The 21754-nt window shown below is 44.7% G+C and overlaps 1 protein-coding gene across 1 annotated transcript in view; it reads right to left on the bottom strand.

Annotated features, from left to right (window-relative positions):
- Nucleotides 1–21754, bottom strand: part of LOC138521314 (leucine-rich repeat-containing protein 37A-like) — a 1201733-nt gene that overhangs the window by 717054 nt on the left and 462925 nt on the right. The window contains exon 6 of the mRNA XM_069634057.1: nucleotides 17126–17197. Coding sequence (XP_069490158.1) covers nucleotides 17126–17197 — 72 coding nt within the window. The remainder of the gene's footprint in view (nucleotides 1–17125; nucleotides 17198–21754) is intronic.

Here is a 21754-nt window from a genome sequence, read left to right as displayed (position 1 = left end):
AATAAGTGGCCACTTGATTGAGTTTGTCACTGTCTTTGTGACCATTGCTACTGTTTTCCTGCCATTGCTGTTCTCCTGAGCTTCAACACACGCGCTACACTTACTATAAGTCCCAAGGGGCAGGAGGGGTGAGACGGACTAAGGCGGCTCCTTAAGCCGTCGGGCGTACCCTCCCCTTGGCTTTTAGACTTGCATATGCTTTTTCTTCCATTCCCCTTTGCTAGTCTTTGAAAATTGGTGGTTGCCTTGTTGCTCTACTTGTTTGAGCCATGATACTTCGATTCCTCCCTGTTCTATATATTTGTCTGCCCTCTGCATGCCCCTTAGGCGCTGCGAGTGTTCTCTCCCCTACGGGGGCAGTGGCTGGGCAGTGGGGTCAGTGGAGATTGCAACCAGGCACACTGGGATTACTGTTTACAAACAGATGATTACTAAGACTACAAGCCTATAAGCTTATAAGACTCATAAGAATGTTGGACACACACACGGTCCGATAGCACAGCGAGCTTTGACATCTGTGCAGAGCCTGCTGATGCAGGTTCGAATCCCGGCAGGGCCAAACTCAGCCTTTCATCCTTCCGAGGTCGATAAATGACCACCACACCACAGGTAATAATAAGCAGCACTCAGATGCCTGAGTGTTCGTAGCGCTATCTAAATGCTAAATTATTATTATTATTATTATTATTACTACACAACATTTTCTTCACGCAGCAATCTGGATTGGCTGAGCCCTTACAGCCTTGGTAATTCTTGGAACACAGAACTACCTCCTAGCCCTCAGGGCTTTCTTGATCAATTGAAAATTTGAATACCTGATTTTCTCTGCCTATTGACTGTCGCTTTTTTCTCATATTAACTTTTTATTTACAACTCATCATCAATTTTTCAATTCATCCTGTTTAACCATCTCTTTTTATCCATTTGTATTGTGATATTTATGGTCTTACTGTTTTATTGTGCATTGATGATTTTTTATTAGGATTAGGTTTTTTTCTTCTCTTTTTTGCTTTTTATGACAGTTTTACTTTTGCACCTTTCTAGCACTTGTTTCGCCCTATATTGATGTATATACTTTTGGGTAACTAGCTTAGTGTCTTTATCACTATGTCTGGCAGGCATTGAGGAATTGCATTGACCTGTTTGCCTCAGGGGCAGTGCAGTGCCCCAGATTTACAAGGGCCTCCAAAGGAACAAAAGGCAACATCTTGCTCTATCATGGAGTGCGGGTCCCCGCCCCGAAGGCAGCCATGACATTCCCCTGTTGGAACATTGCGGGTGCAGAGTCAAAAGCTTTTGAAAAGGGAAATTGTGACATATCTGATGACTAACAACATCATCCTCTTGCAGGAAACGTGGGCAATGAACTATGTTTGTCTGGATGGCTATGTTTCAATATGTACACCCACAAGGAAGGGTAAAAGAGGTTGCTGTTATGGCGGAATGGCAATTCTGCTTAGGTGCTCCCTGAAACACCACATAGTGAAGAGGGAATTGAACAACCAGACTCTACAATGTGTGGCAGTTTTTCCTAAGCAGGGCCAGGAACTGCTCTTGGTTAATTTTTATAACGGCCCGCATGCTTTGGATAAGGATTGTCTAGGGGCATTGAAAGAACTTTTTTATTCGAACTATCTCTCTACGCTGAGTGAGCATACGGTTGTGGTCTTGGGAGGGGACTTTAACGTTAAACAGGGTAACGGAATTCTGATTGATTTGGTGGACCGGGGTGAAGATTTTGTATATGGGATCCCTTGTCCCCAATTGTCTCATGACAGAATGTGCTCTAAGGGCTTGCAGTTGAATACTTGGCTCGTTGATTGGGGAGTTTGTTCACTAAATGGACGGGTAGGCTCGGATATACCGGGGAAGACTACATTTGGAAGTACCCAAGGCACATCTAGAAATGATTACTTTTGTATATGAGTCCAACACTGGCCATTAATTGTGGACTTTGCAGTCATGGGCGAGATCAGTAGTGACAACTTCCCTTTGAGGATGGTCTTGATTCTGGTTCACCCCCAGACTTTGATAGTTAAACACCTGCATTTGGATCTCTGCGATATTAATCCTTTATGCAAACGTAGGATAAAATGGACCAGGTGTGACCCAGAGACTACTCAGCGCAAGGCGATCCAATTGAATTTGGACCATATTGTATCTAGCCTTTACCATGAGGCAGATCCAACGGCTACTTTACTTGCAACACAAAAAATATGGGAATCCCTGACAGACTTATTCCAACACGACTTTAAAACTAAAATAAGTAATACGCAGAGTTGGTTTGATGACATGTGCAGGATAGCAAATAATTATCTGAAGGGGACCCTGCGGGATAAGGCTGGTACTAGGGGCGAGGTCATTAGCGCCAGGGTGCAGTATAAAAACGCTCTAGACGTAAGAAAGAATTATCTCGAAAACCTTGCCTGGAAAGAACTCTTATTTTCCGTTACAAATAGGGATTCCAAGAAATTCAGGGAATTTGTAGCAGGTGTGCCGGCTTTTAAGAGGGGCAAGACTCACAGAGAGAGTCATGTGGGCGCTTGGGCTTGGTCTGACCATTTTAAGTCTCTATTTAAAGGGCAGGCTCAAGATATGAGGATGGGGAGCAATGCTCTACACTTTGTTTGACTCTGAAGGAAGTGCAGAAAACTGTTAGTCAGCGGTTGCATAATCGGGCGCCCGGCCCAGATGCAATACCTGCTGACTTATTTAAGGAGGAACAGGAATTGTTGGTCCCTTTACTAATTGTTTTAATGCCTACTTGGAATTGGGGGAATACCCAAATTCCTGGAAAAACGCTATAATCTATAGGCCTATCTCCTTGCTGGACACCTCTTTTAAGTTCTTTGGACGTGCGGTTCTGGAGCATCTGGAACAATGGATTTCTGATAATGACATTCTCTCGGATATCCAATATGTTTGGGTACATGAGAACAAGCTCTTAACCTTTACCTGACTGAAGCATACACCATCTTTGTCAGGGGTGAATCAATCTACTTGGCATTCATGGACCGGAGCACAGCCTTTGATAGAGTTGATAGAGCCACACTATGGCAGGTGCTCGGGTCCATGGGGTGCCCTGTTGAACTGATAAAGGTATTGCAGATCATCCATGAGGAAACCAGAGCATGCGTGAGATTTGGGGAACAGGGCCAATGCACGGGATACTTTGAGGTGGCTTCGGGAGTACGCCAAGGTTGTTTTGTAGCCCCTGTTTTGTTTGCCCTTTATATCGTGGCCTACATAAGGCACTGGTTAAAACAATGGCCGATTTTCTTAAGATATGTGCACTTCCCCTCCCTGTTCTGGCATATGAAGACGATACGGTTTTGATCACCCGTACCCCAATCACTCTGCAACTCCTATACTACTTTTATGCTTGACTTAAAATTATCTGAAAATACTAAAAAGTCAGCAGTGATGGTATGTTCTAGTACGGGAGGAGGAAGGATAAAAATGGTGAGCAATTGTGAAATTATACCACGGGTAGAAAAATGTGATTACCTGGCATCACTTTTAGTGAAAACTGGTGGTGGTCTTTACATATAGAGGAACAGTGCTCTAGAATGAAGCAGGCATTGGGCGGCTTGTCTCGCTTTATGAATATGTGTCAAGGTCAGCCAATTAAACTTATATTGGAAGTTTATAGAGCACAGACTAAGGCTGCAACAAACTATGGCGCAGCTTTGTGGGGTAGTGAAAAAACCTTGCCCACAGAAATTATAAAGAATAATTTTCTCAAAAAACTCCTGGGTCTCCCTAGTTCCGCCTTAAACTATGCTGTGCATATTGAACTGGGTACCACACATATAGGTGATGATTGGCATATGGCCCCACTCTCGCACTAGTTGGCGCTTTGGTCAAATCCAAGAGCTAAGCTGATGCAAATGATCATGAAAACTTTGATGCTGAGCTCTTCTTGGCGTAAGATTCCCTGGTTGAATTTTATTTCTCAGTTGTAATTCATATTTTTTATCTGAATTGCCTTTTATTGTGTTTATACTTACATGTATTTTGGTTTTATTGATGCTTATTGATTTAACTGATAGATCGATCGAAGGAGGGGAATGTTGTAAATGTCCAGGTTCAGTGCTGCCAAGGGGGGCGCACATGCCAGTTGCGCAAGTAACACAGTGACTTTAAGAGTGACATGGTGGGTGATATCGAGGTTGGGGATGTCATTGAATGTAGCGGTACTTGCATAAAGTGACACGAATGCAGGTGCAGGGTGAGAAGTCCCAGGGTGCAACTCAATGAGAGGTGGGTGCTTTGGGTGTAAGATGGGGTAGCTGTATAGAGTGGGCATCGGGTGGGGGTGCAAGATGTCGTAGGGGGTACATGGTAGGGGGAGTCTTGAGCAATATGTGAACAATAGAGAAGCCATGTTGTCTGTAGGCCCACGTTAGGAAAGATAGCTCATAAGAAAAGGACTGCAGGCCTTTGTGGGACAAGCAGTATGTATGTAATTCATCAGAAACAGTGTGCAGAAATGTTCCAAGGCTGAAGTTTCCCAGGAGAACACAGCCACATTGAAATCACTCTAAGAGATACTTTTGAGTCGAATGAGCTAGGCACCTGGGTGCACGAGGTGAATTGGCAGATAAGAACAAGTTACCTACCAACTGTCACGTTCTTGCGATTGGATGTTCCTCCCACGTATTCCACATCTTAGATATTCGTATCTTCAGCTTTGCTGCTTTGGAAAAAAATTTTCCACACCAGGAGACACTGTGCTCAAAGTCCCGGTGTCGATGTCCCTCGAGGGCTGCCCTCGAGCGCAGACGTCATCCGCAGTATAAAGGGCTCTAGCCGCGCCCGTTGTCTTCAGTTCTGTTTTTGCGATACACTCAACTGAGTAGTTGACCAAGCGTTCTTTAGACCTTAAGCTCTCAAGGAATTTGGAGTGTAATTGACGTAAACTGTACAGCGGGGTAGGCTCGGAGGGTCGATGAGGAATATAGGGGAGGAACATCCAATCAAAAGAACATTACAGTTGGTAAGTAACTTGTTCTTCGGATGGATTGTGTCCTCCCACATATTCCTCATCTTAGATAGGCTCCCAAAGCAGTATGAATTTGGAGGAGGGAGTACTAGATAATATTAATCATGGACAGTGTGAAGAATGGCCTTAGCAAACAGACCTCCTTGTGGTGAGGTGGAATCTAGAGAGTAGTGTTTCACAAAAGTGTGCATAGACGACCAGGTGGCCGCTGCACAAATATCGTACTGGGACACCCCTATGGAGAGTCTTCGAAATTTCGATGCCCCAAGTTGAGTGAGCCCTTAGCCCATTTGGTGGCTCTTTACCAGCCAATCTGTAGCATTCGGTAATCGCCAAAATTATCCATCTGGATAATGTTTGTTTAGTCACTGCTAGGCCCAATTTATGTCCATTATACCCAACAAAAAGTTGATCACTTTGCCGAAATTCTAGCTATATAAAAACGGAAGGCCCTTTTGGGGTCCAGTCTGTGTAGTCTTTCTTCCTCCTTACTTGCATGAGCAGATTGATAAAATGAAGGCAGAGTGATTTTTTGTGACACATGAAAATCAGAGACTATTTTAGGTAAAAACGAAGGTTTGACTCTAAGAATAACTTTATCCTTATGAAAAATGGTGTGAGGAGGCTTACAAGAAAGTGCCTGCAACTCACTCACCCTGCGGTCTGATGTTATTGCCACTAGAAGGATTGTCTTTAAAGTAAGGAGCCTTAGCGGACAAGAGTGCAAGGGCTCAAAAGGAATACATGTAAGGAACTTTAGAACTAAATTTAAATCCCACACGGGTACCTGAAATGGGACTGGAGGGTACACATTAGTGAGACCTTTCAGGAACTGGATAATCAAAGGCATCTTGAAGTAAGACACTTCTTCTGATGAGCGCTTAAAAATAGATAGCACTGCCAGGTATCCTTTTATTGTGCCAACCTGAAGCCCCAGATTGGCCAAGTGTAAAAGGAAAGAAAGTACCATAGGTGTATTACATATGATTGGGACCACATTCTTTATTTATTTATTTTACATTTTTAAAGCGCTCACACAGCCCGCGGGCATCGAGGCGCTGTTACAGGAATTGTTTTTGTTTATTTAGTTGTGTAATTGTTTTTGTCTTTTTTGCATATTTATAACGTGCTTAAACACCCAGAGGTTTCTAAGCGTGGACCCGGGGATCGAACCTGTGTTGCTTCGTGTCATCTTGCTTCCAAGGCGCGCACGTTGCCGTTGAGCTATCTTCCTGGGACATTCTTATCCTTGCACCAGTTACTATACTTGTTCGAACGACACCGGTACAAGGATTTTGTTGCTGGCCTTCTGGCCGAAAGCCAAATCTCCATTACGTCATCCACGAGGTCCCAGTCCTTATATCTCAGCCTCTAAGAAACCATGCGTGAAGGCTGAATGTCTTGACCTCTGGATGGAGAACCCGACCTTCCTCTTGCGAGAGAAGATCCTCTCTTTGTGGAAGACGTATTGGAGGGCAGATGGACATGTCCAGAAGGTCCGGGTACCATGTCCTCCTGGTCCAATCGGGGGCAATTAGGATCATGGATTTCCTTAACTTTCTCAACTTCCTGATTACATGAGGAATCACAGGGACTGGAGGAAACACGTATAGGAGTGGAAATTCCCAGTCCACTACGAATGCATGCCCTAGAGCTACTCTTGGAGGAAATTCCCTTGAGCAGTACAGTTCGCACTTCCTGTTGAGACTGGTCGAGAACAGATGCACTTGTGGGGTTCCCCAAAGCGCGAAGATCTCTTGAAGGACTTCGTGAGCTAGTTCCCACTCGTGTGAGACTGTGCTCCGCCTGCTCAGAAAGTCCACCGCCGTGTTCTGCTCTCCGGCTAGGTGAACTGCCGACAGAGAGATTCCTTTTGCATTGCTGAGAACCAGAGCTGCATTGCCTCCCTGCACAGTGGTAGTGACCCTACGCCTCCTCTCTTGGTGCGGTAGTACATGGCCACTGTTTTGTCAGTCATTATCAGGACGTTCTTTCCCTGTACAGAGGGCAGAAAGGCCTTCAGAGCTAGCCTGATTGCCCTCAGCTCTAAAAGGTTGATATGTAGTTTGGACTCCGATGGCGATCAAGGACTGCTGATTGTCAGATCGTTGGTGTGGGCTCCCCGATCCCGTGAGTGAGGGGTCCGTCACTACTGTTATCTCCGGCCATGGTTGCCAAAAAGATTTTCCTTTGAGGATATTTTCCTTGCAAGCCCACCATAGAAGATCTTGAGCCACTCTGGCAGTAACTTGCAAAAGATCTGACCTATCCCCTGAAAATTGGGACTATTGAGTCCGGAGGGCCCATTGAAGGGATCTCATTCTCAATCTGACCTCTGGCACCAGAAAAATGCAGGATGTCGTGAGGCCGAGCAACCTCAGAAAATCAAAGGCCAGCAGATTCTGGACATCACATCTGCAGAATGTGATGAGCTCTCACCACGGGAGGCGAGGCTTTGCCCGAGGAAGTATCCAGGACTGCTCCGATGAATTGGAGTCTTTGGAATGGTATCATATTTGACGTCTTGTAATTGAGGGAGAGGCCCAGTCTCTGTAGGAAGTGGCAGGTCAAAACTGATAGTAAGAATTGCCAATCGTTAACCTTAGGTACTTCCTGTGTTTGAGATGGATCGGCACATGAAAGTAACCATCCTGAAGGTCCAATGATACCAATCAGTCTTGGAGCTGGAGAGCCTGAAGGATCTGAGAAAGGGTTAGCATCTTGAACTTGTCCTTCCTGAGGAACTTGTTCAAGTTTCTTAAGTTCAAGATGGGTCTCAATCCTCTGTTCTTTTTTGGGATGAGAAAGTATGGGGAATACCAACCCTTGTTCCTCTTCGCTACAGGTACATGTTCTATTGCACCTTTCTCTAGCAGGGTTAACATTTCCTGCAACAGGAGCAGATCTGGAATTTTTACAGAGTTGTATCCCGGTGGATGATCCTGAGGTCTTTTTTGAAAGGGAAGGCAGTAACCCTGGGCTACTGTCTCCATTGCCCAAGCATCTGAAGTGATGCCCTGCCATTTTTCAGATGCTGAGAGATCCTGCCTCCCACTTGGGTCTTTTGGGTCAAGACCTGAGAGTGGCTTTGCAGCAGCTGTAGCAGAGGCTGAGGGGACAGATGCCGCTTATGGGGCTGGTCTAGCACCCTTTCCTCATCCACCACAAGTACTTTTACTTTGTCCTCTTTGACTGACCTGTCCTCTTCCTCTTCCAAATGAGGAATAAAAAATGATAAGGACAACCCATCCAGGAAGATGACCCTGAGTAGGAGTGTTGTTGAGGGTGTCGCATGGAGGCGCTAAGTGACTTAGCCACCGCCTTAGAGGTCTCCAGCTTCTCCAAACTTTCATCTGCCTTACTGCCTAACAACCTCGAGCCGTCAAATGGCATATTGAGAAGTCTGGCCTGCACATCCGGTGCGAAACTTGACTTTCTCAGCCACGCAAATCTGCATAGCACTGTGCTAGACGCCATGGACCTGCTGATGCTGTCAGCAGTGTCCAGTCCTGATTAAGGCATTCCCCGATAGCCTCATTTCCATCTTTCACAATCGCAAGGAAGCCATCTCACTCCTCGCCCTCAGGAATATGTTCAGCCGCTGCAGTAATACAATCCCACAGGGTATATGTGAATCTTGCGAGGGTGCAAGTCACATTTGTTGACTTCAAGGACATGCTGCCCGAAGAGAAAATGTTGCAAGATCATGCATCAATTCTTTTATCGTCCCTATCTGGGGGAATTGAAGGGTATGCCGATTGTCTAGTGGAAGTGGCTGCCTGGACTACTAAACTCTCAGCGGTAGGATGTTTATTTAAGTATTCAGGGTCAGAAGAAGAGGGTCTGCATTTCCCTGTAAATCTTTTGTTTACTGCTGGTCCCGAATCTGGGGTTTCCCATGCGGCAATAACCTTTTTCTGGAGGGCAGTGTGAAAAGGAAGGACAGGATCCTTTTGAGGACCTCCACTGAGAATGTCTGTCTTGTCGTCCTGCTCATAAACGGGGGAATTTCTATTCCATCCCATGAATTCCACCACCTTATTCATAAGGTTTCTATATCCCAGGTCCACATGGTCAGTAGGGTCGGGTTTATCAAAGTCCAATTCAGGAGATGTATCTAGACCACTAGCTGTTTGTAGACATTCATATAGGTCAGCCATCTTGGAGTGAGGATCAATTAGTTCCTCAGGAACCTCCCTTGTACCATATTTTACCCCAGCAGGGGAAATATCCTCTTCAGAAGATTGTTCTTCATAAATAGAAGCCATAGACTTGAAAAAGTCTTGTCTAGGCACAGGGTAAAACATTCTACCTGTGGCCTGTAAAGGGATAGACCTTGACTTTGACAAAGGCGTTAATATTGGCTCCGGAATCAGCGTTGACCTTGACAAAGGCATTGATGGCGTTGAAGTCATCAAAGCTGGCTTCGACACTGTCGAAGGAGTTTATCCGTCGAGGTAGCTGTCAACGCTGTCCTCGACACTGGCGTCGAGTAGGTCTTCGACAGATACGTTGAGGAAACCTTTGATAGAGACTTCGATGGCGGTTTTTGGTATCAGACACCATTTTGTCTGTTGTTGTGCTCGATTTATGCACCAGTGCTCTGCTCTTCTTATGAGGTGTTGGAGAGGTTTCTCTTGACGACACCCTCAATGATTTTTCACCGGATTTAGAGCATCTAGTCTCTGACCTCCCTCTGTCACTTTTTGAGTGGGCAGGGGCATGGTCTTAACACGATCTCTTCGAGGGGGTCTGAGCCGCATTCTCAAAGATGCGCATCATTGAGGCTCTGAAGGCCTCCCATTTCTTAGGGGAATCGTGCTTTGAAGTACATTCGATAACCCCAGTATCGGACGATGACAAAGAAAAAGAGGGAGACCGGTGACGCCTCTTCTTCGCCTTCTTTGAAGAAGAAGACAAAGATTTATGAGACCGACTCCTCGACCTAGATTTCTTTGATTTACGTCAGGATTTACTAGACTCAACAAAGTCTTTCATTTTTCTGGAAGCAGACTTCGAGGATTCCTCCGCCTCCGCCAATTTACCTCTTCGCTCCTTTAGAGCTTTGTTGGTCATGGCTTGATAAGAACCGCACTCGTCAACTCGATGTTCCGGACCCAAGCACCAGAGGCAAACTCGATTGGGGTCAGTAATTGACATTTTCTTCCTGCATATCTGGCACATTTTAAAACCAGTTTTGGGGGTAGAAGTGTTTGATGATGAAGACATTGGGCCTCATTCCGACCCAGGCGGTAAGTTACCGCCTGGGTCGTACCTTTACCACCATGGCGTAAACTACGTTTACGCCATGGTGGTTGGTGGACTTACCGCCCCATTCCGAGGTTGGCGGGGCGGTAAGCCCCCAATCCCCATTTACCCTTCCCCATTCCCATTTTTGCCCCATAGGGCATAATGGGAGTGGGGGAGGCGTTAATTACGCCACCGTAAATTACGGTGGCGTAATTAACAACAAGGTCCCTTAGCGCCATGGATTTTAACACCTGCTAAAAGCAGGTGTTAAATCCTCCATGGCGCTAAGGGACCTCGGAATCAGGCAGTAAGGGTCGGCGCTGTTTACGCTGCCGTAAACCCCTTACCGCCTGGGTCGGAATGAGGCCCATTGTTGAACTGAAGCGCGGTTTTCGTACACACGAAGCGAAAGCTTTGTCGGAAAAATGGAACTGAAGCCAACGGGCGCGGCTCAAGCCCTTTAAACTGCGGATGATGTCTACGCTCGACGGCAGCCCTCGAGGGACATTGACACAGCGACACCGAGCACAGCGCCCCTTGGTGTGGACATTTTTTTCCCAAGCAGCAAAGCTGAAGATCCAAATATGTAAGATGAGGAATACGTAGGAGGACACAATCCATTCGAAATAGAAATTAAATACTGCTAATTAAACTCAAGCCACAGTGTGGTATAGTTTTTCAGACTACACTTGGCAGTAATGCGTGAGAAGGTAGCAGTGTGGTCCTGGGCTAGGGTACGGGCTATAGAGCGCAGGATGAGGATCCAATCAGCGAGGAGTAGTTTTGGTGTCCCTACGGTGCAACATTGTACAGTGATGTCCGCTGGCCACACCATTGGTCCGACTCTGTGTGAATGTCTTGCCCTTTGCCATCTCAAGCCATTTTGTATATTAGACTTTGCCAACCAATGACAAACACGTGTTTATGACTGTTCAGCACAATCAAGTAATTGAGGGGCGTTGTGGGAGTGTTTGTGACATCATGAGGGGTGTTAATGTAAGTGTGGCCAAAAAGTGTATTACCCAATTGGGATCACTCAACATATATTTTGGATATAGGGGACTGGCATAGTGCTGCCAATCAGCTCATGTGACCTACCTTAAAACTGTATATAAAATGTTGTATAGTAATTTGACAAATTATGTATAAAACGTTCAGCCGCAGTGGGCAGAGTTGACAGCTCACTTCATTCAGTTCAGTTGCACGGGATTGTCTGAACAGTGCTTGTCAGCTGTTTGGGTCCAATAGATTTGTGTTACTTCTTGCTTGGTGTATGCTCTGTTTTCTGGATTACTTTTATTCCCTGGGGTTACTTTTGGTGGAGATCCCCTGGTACACTGTGCTGAAAGCATACCCATCTTGCTTCCAAATAATCACTTGCATGCTATTGACAGCGTGACCCACAGTCCAGTGCCGGCACCTCAGGGGAGACCCAAACAATTCTAAAATCCAAAATGGCAGACAAACTGGATACAGAACTGGGGAAAAATCTTGGAACTCCCACGAACCACTGCTGTGCTCAAGGAAGTTAGTCAATCATGTTTGTCATTCCATTTATGTTCTATGGTGCAAATCATCAGATTCATGCTGGGGAAGGAGGGAACCTGCTATAAAAAAGCAAACCTCAGTTGCTAGGTGTTGGAGCGGGTTGGAGGACTTTGGAGCATGTTACAATGACTATGGGGAGGAGACTGCTGGAGGCAAGCTGGGGATAAGGAACCAGAAAAAAGGTAGAAAGAGAGTGAAGGAGCTGGGAACAGCAGGAGGATGCAGAAAGACTGGAGAAGGAAGAAACATCAGGAGAAGGTGGAAGATTGGGAGAAGTTGTAACATCTCGAGGAGGTGGTGCAAAGCTGGAACAGTGGGGTGCAGTAGGAGGAGGTGTTGAAGAACTGGGGAGGGTGTTGATCTACAAGGGGGTGGGTAAAGCCTGGAGGAAGAGGCAAGATTATGAGGAAGTTGTAAGATCTCATTTGGGCTGGCTACATTCATGACGGCACTGGCCACTTAGAGGCATGTCCACAGGCTGGAATGGACAAAGAGTGTGACATAATGAATTGGAGCCCTATCTAACAGGGCAGCATGTTGGGACGTGTGACCATGATAACGTCGATCTGTCCCGGGACTTCAAAGGCAGATGATAAACACAGAAGTGGTCAGGACCCCCTTGGGCCTTACTGTGTGTGTTTCATGTCATTTGTTGTTTTCCTTTGCCCTGCCCATGATTCCTTCCCTGCCATCACCTTCTCCTCCACATGTCTCTCCCTCCTGTTTCTTCTGCCTCCGTTCTGCTATTCCTGATCTCTGTCTCTGATGCACTGCCAGAAATGTCTCTCCTCTCTGTGAATTCTCAGTGGCTCATCCTTGTTTTTTTCTCCTCTACAGGGTTTTTCTTTGGTTTCCATCTTACTCTCTGCCCTGAAAGGTGGCTGCTAGGGGCAAAAGACTGATTTCACCAGAGCCAGATCCATCAGACTCCAATGAGATCGAAAATTAACAGAAGTGGCAACGGTTTGAAGGAGATCGTAACAGCAGAGGCTGAAGACTTAGAGAAGGTGGTAACATCAGAAAGGGTGGTAGACTCACAAAGCAGAGAGTAACAACTGAAGGAGGTGGCGAGGAGGAAGTAAAGTAGGAGGGTTCCGGCAAGCTAAGTCAGTCCAGGCAAGATAAGACGGAGGGAGGATGAATGGGACAGGAACATGAAGTTTACCATCAGATGAGAGAGGTGAAGGGAAGAGAGACACAAAGGCGCAACCCTGAAGTTTGGGAAGGGGTCTCAGAAACAGTGGAGGGTGGGGGAACTCCTGGCTCTAATTTCAACTCAAGCTCTACTTAACAGCTACTAGAGGCGAATCAGAAGGAAATCCAAGAAAGATCACAAGAAGCAAGCTACCGCCTATGGCAAACAAATAGGCGCAGCATTAGACAGTTGAAGCTACGAGACCTGGCAAAGTCTGCATCTAGACAGCCTATGAGTACTTGTCCCACTGTGGAACAAGAGGATATTCCATTCCCCATGGTGAGAGATTTCTACATTGTGGACACTTAGATTTTTCTTTTGCTGAATTTCATTGACTTTTTGAAATAAGCCGTTGATCTTGTAAAAATAAAGAACTTTAAACCCAACCTTCTGAGTAAAGCCATTTGTGCATCTCTCAAGGGCCTCTGTGACACAAACCTGATGGTTACTGTGGGAGGAGTAGTTAAAGAGCAGCACCTTATGTTTACAGTGGCCACAAGATCTACGCATCTGCATACTATTTTGGCCCTAATGTATCATCAATATTGTTCATGCAAAGACTTTTGAGGCACTTGTTATCATTTCACCACTACCTGACTTCTTGCCATTCAATGGGGTGGTAGCATCCCCACCTTCATGATTTGGCCTTGCCCATAGACACGCTCGCAGTGTGAGGATAGTGTGACATAAGCGTCCTTTCAAGAACATAAGTGTATATACACATATCACTTTGTAGCAGTGCTGGCTGTGGGGTAAAACGCCTACCATTCATGATAGACTGCAGTCCATAGTTCGAGCCTGGTGTGAGTCGCATCATCTGGGGGCGACCACCTCATCAACTGGATGACCACTAAATCAACTGGATCCCAAGGTTTGATCGACTCAACCATTGTTACTTTTAATTGATGAAGTAAATTGTACATTTTACACTTGTGGCATTTATTTAGTATTTATTTATTGCTTTGCTTTTAATATATCCCCTGAGTTTTTATATACTCTGATTTTTTGATATGGGAAATGTGAGAAACCAGAGGGTATCTCACTGACTAGTCCCTGGGGATCTCTCTCTCAGGTGGCCAGGGCACGGCCATAATCTTTGGATCCAGAACCTGGGGGTGGACCAGTGCGGGAGGATCACCTCAGTGAGGGGACTTCGGGGATTGGGGGTGGGACAGCCAATGGTGAGATGCGGTATTCCCTCTTTGTTTGTTCATCTAATCCATCCTATTTGTTAGGATTCTCCTAGGTCCCAACTCCCCCACCCCCTTTTTACACAAACACTGGGTTGAGGAAGAGGGTGACTGAGAGTAACAAGACAGACTAACTCTCATACATTGTACTGGACATGTCCCGTTAATCGGGTCAGGCGTAGTCAGGCACTTCACTTCAAGTGCATACACCTGATACAAATTAGCTCTCCTAACACGGATAAAAGGCAACACCTAAAGACACACTGAGCAAAGCGGAACATGAGTATGGGCAGGCCTTCTGGGCCAAAGGCAAACCTACTGGAGCAGAGCGACGGACCAAGGGGCGAGAGTAGAGGGTCGAAAACGCCAAGAGTTCCTTACTGGAGGTTGTGGCCCCCGACAGGCCGTGAAAGACACATGGAGAAGGTCAGATCCCGCAAGTGAAGACTGCATTGTGTTTCAAGGATGCCAGTGACCCTCCTGGGTGAACGGCAGAATTGGGGAGGCAAGGTGGTCCTGCGGTGGTCTGTAAGGAAAGCCACGCACATCCGAAAGTGGTCCGAGCCCAACAGAGTGAGACCCGAAGTGTAATAAGCTTGGGGAAGGGAGACCCCTTGCAAGTTTTTGTGGAACTTTGTCGTCAAAGGTCTGAGCCCGACAGAGGCGGGCATACGTGAACTTGGTTGTGAAGGGTCTGAGCCTGATGGAGGACGACCTATGTGAACTTTTTCTTGGAGCATTATTTGGAAGTCAGGAAGAGAGACTTTAACATGGAAGGCGTGGGGGGCCTCGATCCAGATTTTGAAACTGTTAATTGAGTTGAAAACCGAGCCAGTGTGTCATCCTGCCTACAGGGACAGCCTTACTCTGTGAGGTCTAACGTGGGGAGGAGAGCTGGTTCCGCCACATTTATTATTTTGAACACTGATTTTTCCTTTGCATACATTTCTCCTTTATACACGTTTTATACAAGAGGTAGGGTAGGCATTAGGTTTTGTTTGCATAGGCCATTTTGATTTGACGGACTCCACTAGGACTGTTTTGTTTATCGTTTGATGGTCGAGACTACTCCCATCTTAGTTATAGGACAAAGTAATAGTTTTTCCAGCCCCAACAATTTCAATAAAGGTTTTACAAATTGTATCCATTGTGTCAGTGTCATACTTGTGATACAATGCCTTCCCCACAGAAATAAGGAACAGAGATAAGCCTGGGCAAATGTGTGCAGTGTTAATTGTTTCTTGTTTATTGTTTTTTATGTGTACATATACCCTTTTGTTTTACCAGAAAATATTGAATCCATAGGGCCTACTGGTATGCAGTACATCCAAGATGGCAGCAGTCCTTTCTAAAACTCAGGCCACTCCCTTGCAGCCCATATGACCTCCAACACATTACCCAATCAGTACTGGCTAGTATACCCAGCTCAGATTAAATCAATGACCCCAAGCACCTCCCAAGTGGGTTGGAGAGGCACACTATTAAAAAGATGCCAGTTCAGTCTGGCAGTGTGGGCCGTTTGAGAAGGAGCTAGAGGAAGGTATTTGGAGGAGGTTAGCAAGTTAGATATCTTTGGAGAGGAGAGGTGCACAGGAGTTCTGTATATTTTTCAGAGAGAGCTGAAGGCAGAGACAACTGAGGCGAATGGAGAAGGAGGAGGGGGTAACATCTGGAGGGAAGATCTGAAGGTTTGGAGGGAGAAAGTATTGAGGAGGAGGAGAGTTTGTCAAAGTTGATAAGACCATCTAGAATAAAAGAGGAGAGAAGGGTGCAAGAAAAGTGATCCAATACCACCTGGGCAGGTGGACTGAGAAAACCTAGAGGGGGGAAAAAGTGACAACACCTCAGGAAGCGGGTGGAGAGCATATGCCCCTATTGGAAAGAAAGCACAGGGAGAATCCGGGAAAAAAACTAGTTTGGTCTTGGGCAGACATCAGAAGTGGGAGGCGGTACAAGGCAGTACAAAATCACTGAATGTCAGGGAGTTTACTACCAGGACAGTCAGGATGGGAGTTCCCCTTGATTAGAATCCCTGAGCAGGGAGGTCACCGAAAGACATTCAAGATGCAGGGCCCAGATCCCAGATGTTGGGGAGGTGGATAGCTGAGAATGAAATTACACCAATATCTCAGTCAGTCGTTTGGAGGGCAACATCAGACTGCTTCCTGTCAAGCAACTGTAGGCCCAGATGCCCTGTATCACCAGATTCATTCGAAAATGATTTGGGAACCCCAAAAATGGGCATCCTGGAGACAAATGCAATAATACGCTCCTGGACTGTGTACTGGGGAAGGAACAACCCAAACTGTGTCAGAGACTCTTTTTATCATGATTTGGTTTAAATCGAGTCGTCCAGACATTCTTTTTGTTTGTTTGGTCAATAAACCTTTAAGAACTTTATCTTTTCATCAGTTTGTTTTCCCCCTCATGCGACCCGTGACAACCTCTAAAGTATGCATGTAGTAAAGAACTGAGGTGGCACTGAATTTTCTGAATCCTGAGTTGTTGAAAAACAAATAAAAATATTCAGGTAAAACACGAGAGCGAAAATATTTTTCAATATTTTTAAAAGCTGTTCTGGGATCCAGCCTAATTTCTAGGTCATGATTGAAAATTAAATCAAAGTTATGAACATGAGAAATAACCTTTATTGAAAAAGTTCTTAACATGTTTACACAAATGTGTCAAAGTTACCAGGAGCCTAGGTATTTGTTTTTTCTTATTTCCAAATTGACCCGTGTTGGTAGAGTGCACTAATGCATTTTGACAGAATCAGACACTTTTTGGTTACACATTTCTTTGATTTCTTCAAAACAGACCTGCAATTCTTGGACATTTAGATGGAGAGGCTATATAAACTAACAAAATAATTGAAGGTGACAGAGACGCTATGCTACATGAACTAACACAAGAATTGATGGTACATGTTATACTTACAGATCCTTCAAAGAGGTCAGATCAAAGAAAGCTGAATCGTTAAAATCAGACAATGGGTTATTGCTTAAATATCTGAAACAAAAAAGAAGTTATTACAATCCCTAAATGTGTATGTATAGTGTTGCCCCCCGCCAGCAGCCCCTTGCATTCTTGCAAACATGAAAAATCATGGCATAAGTATAAGAATCTGGACATGGAATGTTTGCTGCAACAACTAGTACAAAGTAACACATCAAATAACTCATGTGCTTCCTGAATGAAGCATGTTGAAAGTAGAGGCACTAATATCATTTACTACATTATTTCCCAACTTGGTTTGTATGCAAGTGTTGGCGGGATATGCTAATTGCCCTCTCTAAGCCACAATGTTTAATTTTGTACTTTAAATATATTTAAACACATTCAAATGCTGCTAATACATTGATCACACTGCATCACATCGGCAAAAATTCAAAACAGCCTAGAGAAAAACATTCTCAAAACAAATACATTTTTTCATGAGTACATTTGTCACTATCAGAAACTACTTTATTTCGGCGAAAATGCCCTAAAAGCAGCAATACATATAGAATTAGTTTAAAATGTGAATATACATGATTAAAAATATAATCCAAAGCATTAATACGAATAAGTAAGTAGGCCATAAAGAGAGCATTTTAGCGTGATATTTCATATAGGCCTATCCTGGTCTATTCTTAAATTCATAGCAGCATTCATGAGGTGCAAAGGGATCAAAATAAGTTATAATTAAGTATAAGTAGTCTCTTTAACTTTGGTGTTCCTCTTCCTACAGGAGTTCGCAATATAGTCTGAGACAGCATATACCACATCAGGGTAAGAAGAACTTGTGCACAAATCCTCTGCAACAATCAAAGAGCTCACCCCGTATCTCAATACGTATTTTTTCTTGCATCGACAGATCAAAGAATCTGCTGGGCAAATAAACAGAAAATGTTGCACCATTTCGACTATCCCATTGCAAAACGAAAATGAACTGTCCCTAATACGTACCAGCGGTTTACGAATGGCACGAGTGTTAATAAATGTAGCCTCCTTTTTGTATACAATGAGTGTGAATATGGCAACTTGATGTCAGCCAGACATCCTTCACAGTTAAAGTATTTTTTCAAAGCCAGGCATGGCCACCCTATAGCTAAGGACAAGCATATATTAATCATGTTGGCATATAACTATTCATGGAAAACATCCTTTAGTATAAAATTAATATTTGCTGGCACAGTACCTGGATTGGTCCAGAAATAATCAAGACTAAAACAAAATAATAACAATCTAATGTACCCAAACCAAAGTAGTGTACTGACACCCTTGCAACTCATCCAGTGTATTGTAGCTTCACTGTACCTCCCAAGTTCATTACTAGCCCATATGCTGGGCCAATATAGCAGTGGGTTTAGCGCTGCATTATCTTCTAAGGTAATGAGGCCAAGCCAAAGGGAATATCAGCACATTCGGTGCACTTTTTTGAAGGAGTAGTTATTTTCTCAAAAGGGAGTTCTCTGTAATGCTTTATTTACTTGTCGTATTATGGCCCCAAAGTTCAGCACCATATACAGCTGCTGCGATTGCTTGAGAGCTAGATACTTCCATTGCTGGCATGACTATAGTGTTCATAAACACAAAGAGGAGTCAAGTCCACAAAAAACAAGGGTTCTGCCCAAACTCACACATTTTTAACACAAAAACAAGGCAGAAAACTCTAATTGTTTATACACACATCCTCACCATGCCAGATTCAACTATCAGATGCTACTCAAACACCCGGGTTATACATGAACATACACATATATACCTATATCTATACATATAATATACCTGTCCCTTCCTAACATTGGAGATATCTTTAGTATGCGCTGGTGGACCGCTTATCTAATAGTGGATAGAAAAATAGCATAGATGTTCATCTACTTTCCTGAGTGATTGAATACAATGTACTAGCACCTGATAGGAAAAGCAGCATACAGACAATCTCATCACCAAATGTGATCTGTCGTTCATGGTAAAAAGTGTAGGTGGCCTAGATTGTTATCTTTGGCAAAAATGATAACTTTATTAGCCGATACACTGGGTCCCTAAACCTATTTAAACAACCAATGGTATTTCGTAAGAAGACCCACGAGAAAGAGGAGGAACAATGTGATATGCCACTATTCTGGCGCACTGTAGAATGTGGCAGTTTGTTCAATGCCATCTCTACAAACACGTAGAGATGGCATTGAATGAACTGCCAGAGCCTACGGTACGCCAGAATAGTGGACTATCAAATTCTGGAGTTGGGTTCGACTACTGAATTGGTGCATCAGTCTGCCATCCAGACCAACACAGCAGTGTTTTCTTTCCAACTTATTAGGGGTGTTTTTCCCCCTAAAACTCAGGTCTCCATCTTTGGGACCCAGCCCTATAGCTGTTTTTGGCAGCTACAGTGTGGCTTCCTCAGAGGGCAAGACGTTTTTCTCCAAAAACCAATGACTGGGAACACCGGTAAGACTGGCCTTGGCATTTATGAGAAATAAGAACAGCATCATCTGTAAACATTAATATATTAATCTTCCCCTCCCAGCTTTGGTGAATTAACATATTCCACTGCCAAATAATCCAAAACATCATCAAAATAAAAGGGAGTGGATGCCAGAACATACCCTTGCCTCACACCCTTTTCAACTGGGAAGTGGTTTGAGCATTCCCTCTGTAAGGAAGGCATGGTATCGAAGTAAGACAGACAGAAGTGACCGCAGTTCAAGGGTGTTTATCGAACTTTCAAAGGGGTGTGATAAACGCCTATCTAAACCTAAATCTAATATGGGAGTAAGCTACGACCATCAAATAATAAAGAATGCAGTCCTAGTGGAGACTTGTCATACTAAAAGGGCCTATACTAAAAAACCTATTGCCAATCCTTACTGCTAATTTGCTAATAGTGTGGGGGAATGTTCATGAAAAAGAAAGAAGTGTTCACAAAATGATAAGTCAGGATTTTTGGGTTGTTGGCCTCCCTTCCCCATGTTTTCAGCACGGGCCAAGACGGTTCACTCGAGCCAAGAACACACTGTGTCTTTCTTGACATGAGGATACAATTTGAATTCCAGCATCAGGGCGTTCTGTGCTGAAGTCTATTTTGCATCAAAGTCTCTTGATTCGGAGGGCCTGATGTAGAAAACTAAAATAGAAAGTTATTTTCTCCTTATAATTATATGATTTGGGTGTCTTTCCCTGAATCCCCCTCAGCCGGGCTCAGATCCCCTTATTTTTACATTTCAAAAACATTCCTACTCGGGTGACTCACGGTTCACCCCGTATCACCCTGAGCCAGGCTCAGATCGATTCTTTACATTCAATTAGTCTCCCTCAGCCGGGCTCAGACCAATTGCAGTTCACTTTATACTTATGAAAGACTTTCGAATGTGCACAGGGTTTAGCTCGACCCGTCGCAGGACCACTTTACAAAAGTATTTTTTACAATGCAGTTGCCATTGAGTTGGATACCTTACAGAGACCTTCGAATGAGCACCTACATGGCACTGGACAACTATGTACCTGGTATCGTATTTGGCTTTTTTCAAAGTACATTCACTCCTTTAGTTTCCACTTGTTCACGCCTCTCATCACATGCGCTTCAAAAACTGTCCTTTGTGGATTTCTTCATACAATGTAGCTGCTTGCAACCTCGGTTCAAACACAAGTGTAAGGTTGGTGATAAGTCACAAGAATAATTACACACTTTAACTGCTGCCAGGTTATCTCAAAGACTCACTGTTACCTCTCTTCCTCTCCTTATGACTGGCACCTTCCAGCAGGGGGAAGAATCTGCTTGTTCCAACAGGGGGGACGAATGGGAAAAGCCTCCCAGATACCCCTTCTCTCCACTAGAAAACCAGAGAGGAGAAGAGATCCTAGGGAAACCCTCTGGGGAAGAAAAGCCTGTGTCGACGGCTGCGGGAAAGAGGTCTTCAATGCAGCAGAGATTCAGGTGAAGTCCGGAGAATGGTGGTCTTGAAAAAGAAAGAAACTGGTAAGTATATGCAGGTAAGTGATAGATGGAAAGGTAAGAGGTTAAAATGTAGATTACCCTTAAACAGGAATGTGATGCGGGAAAAGGTGCCAGTCGGAAACTTCTGAGAATCTCTAAGGTAGCATAGAAATAGTGTGATTAGAACTAGTAAGAGGACTGGATAGAATAGGGTAAAGCCACGGGGGAATCTTTACCTGGATAGCAAGAAGGGCGGAGCTGGGAGTTGATTCTGCAGTGAAGGGTTTCGAGCGAGCGGGTGCAGTACCCGTGTCGCGTATGCCTGTAGATATGAGAAGGGAGAAGGAATATTGAGTCGGGATACGATCTGAAGGTGGATGACCGGGAAGCCAATGTGACGGATCTCGGAGACCCCTAAATGAAGCTTACCGTGCTCCGGAATGGAACCGGTGGGCAGATTGGAGTGAGAAAGCGATGGAGTCCGTGGAATCGGGAGACAAAGACGCGGTAAGGAAGACACTGAAATCGAGACAGGATAAAGATTGTTTAGAATACAGAAAGGTTAGTAATTAGCAAGATGTATCAGGAATTCCTAGATGCGAACTCACGGAGCGTTGTTGCAGAGGAGTAGCAACGCATCCGTG

This window comes from Ambystoma mexicanum, chromosome 13 (assembly GCF_040938575.1).
Source record: "Ambystoma mexicanum isolate Mex_15411 chromosome 13, UKY_AmexF1_1, whole genome shotgun sequence".
NCBI lineage: Eukaryota > Metazoa > Chordata > Amphibia > Caudata > Ambystomatidae > Ambystoma > Ambystoma mexicanum.
Note: the sequence above shows the minus strand (reverse complement) of the source record. Positions and strands in the feature narration are given on the sequence as shown.